The sequence below is a fragment of the Choristoneura fumiferana genome, chromosome 30 (genome assembly GCF_025370935.1).
Source record: "Choristoneura fumiferana chromosome 30, NRCan_CFum_1, whole genome shotgun sequence".
NCBI classification, from domain to species: domain Eukaryota; kingdom Metazoa; phylum Arthropoda; class Insecta; order Lepidoptera; family Tortricidae; genus Choristoneura; species Choristoneura fumiferana.
Window position 1 is genome coordinate 3,012,996 of NC_133501.1, and position 10,232 is coordinate 3,023,227.

Sequence of the window (10,232 nt, forward strand, 5' to 3'; positions counted from 1 at the left end):
CAACGACAAAATATTTTTTAATAAATAAAATTTTGTGATCTCAAGCTTTCAGTGACATCTATCTGAAACAAACGACAACAATCTTTTTTATTTTAAGTTAGATAAAGGAGATGGCGGCGCTATCGACATGAATTAGTACGGTATAGGCGACTGTCCCCCCCCTGGTATATTCTGTCAGTTTTTTAGAATTTAGCAGCATTTCAGCAGGCACAAAGAGTATAAGTACCTATGTAGGAAAGCAGGCAGAACCCTTGCCATTGCAGGACCGTGTTTATGAAAAGGATATTAATAAATATATGTAACGTATGAAATAAAACCATTATAATGTCGTCAATGCTCTGCTTTATATGTAACAATACTATTTACGAGGATACTAATGAAGATACACGAGAAAAATACCGAGAACTGGTTGGAATGAAAGTACGTAAAACAATACTATTTATTTTATGTTTCGTTTCAAATAATTTAAATATATCATTAATATTTTATTATAACAAGGGTAATTCAGAAGTCTAGCTTCACTGACGTTCTTCCTTAGTTTAAGAACAGGTGTATACTTGATTATAATACTTACAATACACAACAGATTCCTCTGCATTTTTTGCAGCTGTCTTTAGACTCGCACCTGTGCCACATTTGCTGCCACTTGCTGAACAAGCTATGGCTGTTCAAGTCCATTTGCTTACGAAGAAGTATGGAATTTCCTGTACTATTTAGGTAAGTTTTATTTGTTGTGTAGTGATCTGTATGTCTGTATAATTTATTACATTAAAAAAAACTAACCATGGCAACACTAGGTATTGGAGTCAGTGCTAGGTCTTCTGACAAGTCCATTTTGAATGGTCACAGTGGACCTGCTGTACAACATGGCCTCACTTGATGCACTATCTCACAAATGTGAACCAAATACCAAAACAATTATTAGCATCAAACTATACTTGGTTTTTTTAGCATTAGAAAAAGGGTAAACAATGTTGACGAGTCTTTTTATTGAAATACTTTAAAAAAAAAGCAGTAATTATTACTTACCCGCTTTTTACCCGCGACTTCGTCCGCGTGGAATAGTAACTTTGGGAAGTATCTTATTTATTTAGGATGCACATAGAAACTTCTACGGTTTACTGAAAATACTTAATCTATTTTAAAATATTTCTATAAATATAAACTATTTTTTTTGTTCTTCCATCCATCCATCCATGTTCTTTGTAAAAATATAATAATTTAGACGGCACTTTCACTATGCATAGCTACACATATTTCCGATAAATATAATTTTAGTATTTTTTTTGGAATTCCTTAAGAACTTTCATCCCCATATTTTCAAGTAAATAGGTCGAAATTTGAAAAGCGCCGGAACAAATGTTTTTTAGAGTTCCGCAGCTCAAAAGGAAAAAATTGAACCCTTCTAGTCAAGACCCTTTTTCTCGTAAACGCGCGGAGTATCGGTATCGAGTTGAAATTTAAACCCTAAACACAGGTCGATAGTCAGAAAAAAACAAATTTTCAAGGCAATCAAAATCTACAGTCATTATAAAAAGGTGCTTCCATGAAAATTATAATTTTTTCATGTCTGACTGTCTATGTCGATAGACCATCTAAAATGAACCCACATAGCAAAAAACGCGCGAATAAAAATTATAAAAAACGCGCGAATAAATATCTATTTATCTCTTATCACGTGCCCAAATGCCAAGTTTCATAAAGATTCATCGATTTATCTTCGATAATGACGACCTTCCATATAAATTTTCATCCCCTATTTCAACCCCTTAAAGCCTTTTTTTCGCGATAAAAGATAGCCTATGTTTTTTCCCAAGGTCGATCCTATCTCTGTACCAAATTTCATCAATATCGGTTCAGCGGTTTAGGCGTGAAAGCGTAACAGACAGACAGACAGACAGACAGAGTTACTTTCGCATTTATAATATTAGTATGGATGATACCAAAAGCATGTAAATGATTATATGTCCTTGCTAATTGTTACATATTTGCTGTCTTATTTTTCAAATGTGTTTATCAATAAATAGACATGTCAAGATCACTTACCATCTTTCTAATAGTAAAAAAATATGAAATACAACTTATTCTAATTTTAATAATTATAAAAATTAATCCCTATTTCCGTTGGTCACGGCATCATGCGTGAACGGCTGGACCGATTTTGCTAATTCTTTTTTTGTTGTGTTTACTATTGTCAGGAGAAAGTTCTTATACAAGATGATTGCGAAAATTAAAAAAAAATACAAAAGCCGCGAGCACCAGCTAGTTGAATATAATAAATATAAAGGCTTGTAATAAAAATATAGAATGTCATTCATTTCCAACATTTTTTTTAGTGGTTTTTATTTGCTGCAGCCTGCCTTTAGCTTGTAATTATTCTAAGGCCTCTGGCCCTTATAATTCGGTGCATCCCTAGTTTAAACAACAGTCCTTAGGAGTCATTTTTTTTTCAGTGACAAAGGGGCGGTAACTTTGATAACTAGTAACACAGAAACAACCAACCTGTGTCCTGACATAGAAGAATGTGATACAAACACACATACAAACATATTCCACTTCACAACAGACAAGGAAGCCAATCATAATGATTTAAACCAATATGTAGCTTTGGAAGACAATCTAGATGTTACTGTGGATGTAACAAAAGAAAATGATAAAGATATAGAAGAAATAAATTATAAAAACGAAGAGCATATCAGTGATCAAGAATTCGAAGATACAATAAATAATACTGATAATTTAGCTAGTGACGATGAAGAAACTAAATCTGATGACAGAGAATTTGATATGGCCAAAGATTTTGACAGAGTAATTCTTAGTTTAGAAGAGCAGAAAGCAGAATTAGAAGCGAAGAGAAGAGAAGATAAATATCTAGAAGCAGAGTTTAAGTGCTACAATTGTGGTCTGGGGTTTCTGTTCAAAGATACTTACCAAGTTCATATGATGAGGCATGAAGAAGTAAGTAGTTTTTTTTAAATCTCATACAAGGTAAAAATACAATAAGTTAAAGCGAAACATTTAATATTCTCAATGGAAGTTAGCACAGATTATTTTATTTTAACAAGAGGGTAAAACCTATTTTAAGAGTCTTTGTCGTTCTGTGGGTATTAGGTCAAAATGTACATAAATTCGTAGTTTTTACTCTTTTAATTGTAGGTACTGAAATAGGGTATACATAAATCAATCAAAAAACTTAATGTTTTTTTTTGGGGGCGAGTGACTATGGTTTTCAAATACTGGCCTAATGGTCCTATGACCTTTCAAGAAGAGGACCAGGGTTAACCCACGCTCGCGTCTCTGAAATTTTCGAAATTCATGTGTGAAATTACATTCAAATTTTACCACAAGCTTTATGATGAAGGAAAACAAACATAGTTAAGAAACCTGCATAAACCTGCGAAGTAATTCTGTGGTGTGTGTGAAGATCCCAATCCCAGCAGTGTATTTAAAGATGGCCTCTCATCGTTTAACGTGATCCCCAGTCTAACGGGTCGCACCTTTGCCCGGTGTGCGCGCTTCGCTTTGCGTCAGCGCCGACGCTGCGCGCGCACCTGGTGTGCCACGCGGAGCGCGCCGCGTGCCGCCGCTGCGGCCGCGCCGTGCGCCCCACACGCAAGCGCGCACACGCCGCGCGCTGCCGCTGCCGCCGTGCGCCCCAGGCGCCCTGCCCCAGCTGCGGGCATACCTTCCCGTGAGTTACACCACAGGGCACATGACTTATAACTTACATTACATCACACATGACATACATTACACTACACAATACATCAGTTACATTACATTACACAACACATGAGTTATAAGCCCCGCGCGCCCTGCCCCAGCCGCGGGCACACCTTCCCGTGAGTTACACTACACGACACGTGAGATACGTTATATTACACAATATATGTCACATTACACTACACAACACATGAGTTACAAGTCCCGCACGCCCTGCCCCAGCCACGGGCACACCTTCCCGTGGGTTACACTACACGACACGTGAGATACGTTATATTACACAATATATGTCACATTACACTACACAACACATGAGTTACAAGTCCCGCACGCCCTGCCCCAGCCGCGGGCACACCTTCCCGTGAGTTACACTACACGACACGTGAGATACGTTATATTACACAATATATGTCACATTACACTACACAACACATGAGTACAATCCCGCACGCCCTGCCCCAGCCACGGCCACACCTTCCCCCAGTACGGATACACTTTCTACATACGACACGTGAGATACGTTATATTACACAATATATGTCACATTACACTACACAAACATGAGTTACAAGTCCCGCACGCCCTGCCCAGCCGCGCACACCTTCCCGTGAGTTACACTACACGACACGTGAGATACGTTATATTACACAATATATGTCACATTACACTACACTACACATGAGTTACAAGTCCCGCACGCCCTGCCCCAGCCACGGGCACACCTTCCCGTGAGTTACACTACACGACACGTGAGATACGTTATATTACACAATATATGTCACATTACACTACACTACACATGAGTTACAAGTCCCGCACGCCCTGCCCCAGCCACGGGCACACCTTCCCGTGGGTTACACTACACGACACGTGAGATACGTTATATTACACATATATGTATAAGTCACATTACACTACACAACACATGAGTTACAAGTCCCGCACGCCCTGCCCCAGCCACGGGCACACCTTCCCGTGGGTTACACTACACAACACATCAGTTACATAACAGTACACCCAACATGTAGTCATATCTTTATTCCATTGACACAAAAAATTATACACTAAAACAAATTTAAGTGCATAAGTTTAAAAAAATTTAAAGTTGATGACGCGCGTGGTGAGGTGATGACGGATGAGGACACGAACATTAGAAGTTTATGAAATATAGTTTACTAGCCGGCCCGCGACTCCGTACGCGTAGAGTCAAAGTCAAAGTCAAAGTCAACAAGTTACGAGCATGATGTGAAAAAAAAAAAAATTGCTGCGTTTCCCGTTGTTTATAACTAATTATAACACAAACGTTGGTAATGTTCCAGCGACGCCAACGGTCTGCAGCAGCACATAAAGCGCTTCCATTTGTCCAAGACCAGCAACAAGACCTATTCCTGCAACACGTGTGGAAAGACTTACAATAACCAAGCCGCTGTCAGGACGCATATGATGTGAGTACTCATGTAGCACAGGTTTACCTGTTTTTTAGGGTTCCGCAGTGGCGTAGCTACCAAGGGGCTAGGCGGGGCAGTGCCCCGGGGCCCTCAAGCTCAGGGTGCCCTCGAAATTCTGCTTTATAGCTGATGATAAAGTTGCTTAGTATTTTTAAAGTATTTGTATATATAATGATTTTACTTCAAAAAACCTTACCAGTTTTGATAGCAGTGGGCCCCATTTTTTTATTTGCCCCAGGGCCCTAGGTTACCTAGCTACGCCACTGGGGTTCCGTACCCAAAATGGCAAAAACGGAACTCTTATAGTTTCGCCATATCCGTCTGTCTGTCTGTCCGTCCGCAGCTTTGCTCAGGGACTATCAATGCTAGAAAGCTATGATTTTGTACGAATATATATGTAAGCTATGCAGACAAAATGGTACAATGAAAAATTCAATAAAAAAATTTTTAGAGTAGGTACCTGAGTGGTTAGTTCCGAAAGAATGTAACGTCTCTCGATGAGAGCGATACATAGATGTCGCTAGTGCTGCTGCTTAAGTAGCGTAGTAGAAAAAAATCAACCTGAGATATGTGGTGCATAGGATAATTCGTGTCTGTACTCCTGTCCAGTGGTAGTGCAGGGGTAGGTATGGCACGCAGCACGGAATGCTGAGAACTGGGTTCGATTCCCAGCGCTGGTCTCTTTTTCTGGTTTTTCCGTCCATCCATGTCTCAGTTTGTATTTTCCTATAATAATAATCATCATCATCATCAGCCGGAAGACGTCCAGTGCTGAACAAAGGCCTCCCCCCTTAGAGTGCCACAATGAATGACAACTCGCCACTTGCATCTACCGTTTCCCGCAACTCTGACGATATTGTCAGTCCACCTTGTGGGAGGCCTGCCAACGCTTCGTCTTCCGGTTCGTGGCAGTTCGCCTATAATAATATGTATTACCTGTATTTAATTCCAGAAAGCACATAAACAAGAAGTTCACCTGCGACCAGTGTCCGTCTACATTCAGCAGCCCGTACACGCTCGCACAGCACAAGAAAAAGCACACCAGCCAAGAGGAGCATCGCTGCGACACCTGCAACGTTAGTTACGGCTCGCGGAAGAGCTTGCTGGCGCATCTGAGGAACAGTCTCAGCCACCAGCAGACTATGTATGTTTTTAAAAGTTTGACCTTCAAAATCCTTATAACCTGATAATTTTACTTATTATTAAATATGTTACGAGTATATTCACTTTAATGTACTCCGAGCTGGAAGTGTCAAAGACAAACGGAGATTCATTTTTTTTGTTATGGCCCAAAAGGGTAAGGGAGACTGGCTTATACCTAAAGAAATATCATCGCCGGCAGTTTGCTAACTATTTGGGATCGTTTAGTGACATGCGCATTGTTTTCATAATGTCACGAATAAATGTTCTCTTTCTCTTGATGTTACCACCTAAAAAATAACAGCGTTATCACACTGCCATAGTTACCAATGCGTCCGTATACGTCCCTCAGCTTTCCATGTCCAGTGTGCGCGCGGCCGTGCCCGCACCGGCGCGCGCTCGCGTCCCACATCCAGACCGCGCACGCGCCGCACAAGACGCACGCATGCGCGCTCTGCCCCGCCAGATACACCAGCCGGAAGTCGCTCGTCAGCCACGTGAGGGGGCACCAGGGGAGGGAGGTCAAGCTCGCCGTGTGCCATATGTGCGGGGCTAGCTTTAAGGTGGGTACTTTATATGTGCAGCTAGATATAGTCGCACGCATGCGCGCTCCGCCCCGTAAGATACACCAGCCGGAAGACGCTCGTCAGCCAATGAGGGGCCACCAGGGGGGGGGGGAGGTCAAGGTCGTCGTGTGCCATCTGTGCGAGACTAGCTGGTGCAAAGCATCACATTTGAGTTTCGAATATTTTATATATAAAACAAATGTCATTCCTGCCATTTTCAAACGTGGATTGGACGCAGAAGGAAGACCGTGTCGCTGTTATCGCATTACACCGCTGTGGTTATATTATTTAGAAAAGCTAGCAACACATGCAATCCATTCCTATGCGGGATGCGTGATAAAAAAGAAAGATTGTTTTTTTTCTACATATAATTTCAACTCCAAATTTTTGTTACTTTTACGGTCATCCCGTAAAATCCATATCGAAAATACAAACTGAAACATAGATGCACAGAAAAACCAGAAAAAGAGACCAGCGCAGGGAATCGAACCCAGGTCCTCAGCATTCCGTGCTGCGTGCTATACATCTACACCACCACTGGACAGGGGTACAGACACAAATTTCTCCTATGCACCACATATCTCAGCTTGTTTGTTTTCTTATTTACTGGCTGTTTCACCATCCTTTGATTAGTGTTAACTGGCGGTTAGGTGTGATGCCGTCTCTATTTGTTTTGTTGGAATAGACGGAGACGGCATCACATTTAACCGTCGGTTAACACTGAAGCCGTGGTGGCCTAGTGGTTTGACCTATCGCCTCTCAAGCAGAGGGTCGTGGGTTCAAACCCCGGCTTGCACCTCTGAGTTTTTCGAAATTCATGTGCGGAATTACATTTGAAATTTACCACGAGCTTTGCGGTGAAGGAAAACATCGTGAGGAAACCTGCACAAACCTGCGAAGCAATTCAATGGTGCGTGTGAAGTTCCCAATCCGCACTGGGCCCGCGTGGGAACTATGGCCCAAGCTCTCTTGTTCTGAGAGGAGGCCTGTGCACAGCAGTGGGACGTATATAGGCTGGGGTAACACTAATCAATGGATGGTGAAACAGCCCCTTAGTGTCGCTTAAGTGACTAACTGACTAGGGTTAAAGAGAAAGTTACATTGGTATTATTTGTTACAGGGTAACAGCAAGTTAAACAGACACCTTCGGTTGGTTTGCGAGAAGGCCAAACTAGAAGAAGAGTTATCGGCTTTCTATAGCCAGCAATTAGAAAAGGATAGCTGTAATCAACTTTTGCAAATTGATGAGACAAATTGCGACTAGCATACAGTTAGCCGAATATGTGATCTGTCAATTTTTAAACAACTTTCTTTGAAATGAATATGTCGCTTAAGTCGATTTTTCAAGTTAATCGACATCATTGTGTTACTTGTGATACCGACAGATTCACAAGGGCTGGCACGAATGGATTGAACGAAAGTAATGTCCGTTGCTCGCAGGACTGATGGCCGATGGGGTCAGAAGGTTCTCGAATGGCGTCCGCGGACCAGGAGACGAGCTGTCGGTAGGCCTCCAACAAGATGGAGCGGCGACCTGGTTAAGATCGCGGGATCGCGGTGGATGCGGAAAGCACAAGACCGGTCTGAGTGGAGAGCCTTGGGAGGCCTATGTTTTTTTTTTCTTCAAATTGCTGGCAAACGAGCATGCGGGTTACCTGATGGTAAGCGATCACCGCCACCCATGGACACCTACAGCATAATTAGGACTACGGTTGCATTGCCGGCCTAAAGGGGGGGAGGGGGCAGCAGTGGACGTCTTTCGGCTGACATGATGATTTATTTATTTGGATTCATGCTAGCTTTTGTGAATTGACCTGTAGTTACTTCTCATTCAATTATATGTATTCAGATAAAAGCATAAACGTATTTTTGATTTAATTTTACCGATGAAACTTAACTGGCCGTTATTTTCCTTTGGCTGATATACAGGATGTCTCTGACCATGAGCAGGGAGCGAAACTTTGATGCCGTTGACGTCATAATGACGCAAATTGACATATAGGGTGTTTTTATAAAATATACACAACATATTAAAATAGTTACATTTATAAGTACTGGCCGTCTCAAGTGTCAATAAAATATCCGTAAACTAAAGAGGCCAAGAAGTTGTTAGTGATTATCTATAATCTAGATAAAAACACTGTATGAAGCTAGATGTCATACGGCTGTCACCGGCATCAAAATTTCGCTCCCTGACCAGGAGGCTTTAAATACAAAGTTCCATTCTTCTCGCATAACTGAGCTTTGTTTTGTATAATTTTCAAATAACTTGATTTAGTGTTTTTTTATTTTTTATTCAACTGGATGTCAAACGAGCAAGTGGATCTCCTGATGATAAGAGATCACCACCGCCCATAGACACCTGCAACACCAGGGGATTGCAGATGCGTTGCCAACCTAGAGGCCTAAGAGGGGATACCTCAAGTGCCAGTAATTTCACCGGCTGTCTTACTCTCCACGCCAAAACACAACAGTGCAAGCACTGCTGTTTCACGGCAGGATTAGCGAGCAAATGTCAAAATTCAAAGTATTCAGTATGCACTTTTACACAAAACTACCAGGCTTTAAGAATCATTGCCAAGAAGAATAAGAAACTTGGCAGAAAGTCATTTTTTCATAAAAATATAATTACAAATACTTAAAAACCAATTAAAGATATAATTACAGGGATGTATGGGGTCCCTTAGTTAAATACTTAACTATATCTACGTTCAGTGGAAGTGTTGCTTCCACCGTCATAAATTTTATAATAATAACAATAATTAGTTCTGAAATATACATTTCAGGTCAAGTAACATTAAGCTTTTGGATTTAGGCAAGTTCACGTCTGCAAAGTTAGCTCACACGCATGTCATGCTCTGAAAGCAGAGCGGTACCCATGGTATTGCTTCCGTTCCCATAAGCTCTATGGGAAAACGTCTGTGACTAGAATTAAATGGTGGTAGCAATGACCTTGCACAATCCTACCACCTGCAAAATTTGTATTCGTGATTTGTGACTAGTGTTGAATATTGTAGTTCCCTATTAGGTATTGGGTAAAGCCGCCTATGTAATATAATATTTTTATTAATTTATTCTTTATTAACACGGTTAAAACGTGAGAAAGTGACACGCGACGTAGTTATTTGGTTCTTGTAAAAGTTTATCAACGTTTTTTATTGTAGTATAGGTATCAGTGTGAAATTAATTAAAACGCTATAAAAACGTTATTCAACGGTAACGATATTTTTAGTAGTATTACTAAGAATTATTATGGCAACACCGGCCTACGCACACATGTTTATAAAACCGGCCTCACCGGGCGTTTGACCGCGCTCCATCTTTACTTTTTATTTGATCTGAGAAATTGGGAAAG

General features: G+C 41.1%; 1 protein-coding gene across 1 annotated transcript; it reads left to right on the forward strand.

Annotated features, from left to right (window-relative positions):
- Positions 1–320: 320 nt before the first annotated feature.
- LOC141444699 (uncharacterized) lies at positions 321–9,366 on the forward strand. The gene is made up of 8 exons (XM_074110289.1): positions 321–420; positions 608–717; positions 2,454–2,958; positions 3,483–3,691; positions 5,043–5,168; positions 6,124–6,315; positions 6,664–6,874; positions 7,998–9,366. The coding sequence occupies exons 1-8, from the start codon at positions 325–327 to the stop codon at positions 8,139–8,141; spliced, it is 1,593 nt and encodes a 530-aa protein (XP_073966390.1). The 5' UTR covers positions 321–324; the 3' UTR covers positions 8,142–9,366.
- The last annotated feature ends 866 nt before the right edge of the window (positions 9,367–10,232 follow it).

Bases quoted from the DNA above. Each gene is read 5' to 3' on its own strand.
- LOC141444699 (XM_074110289.1), top strand. From the start codon at position 325: ATGTCGTCAATGCTCTGCTTTATATGTAACAATACTATTTACGAGGAT. The intron at 5,169-6,123 runs GTGAGTACTCAT...ATTTAATTCCAG, and splicing joins GCTGTCAGGACGCATATGAT to AAAGCACATAAACAAGAAGT. The intron at 6,316-6,663 runs GTATGTTTTTAA...TACGTCCCTCAG, and splicing joins CTCAGCCACCAGCAGACTAT to CTTTCCATGTCCAGTGTGCG.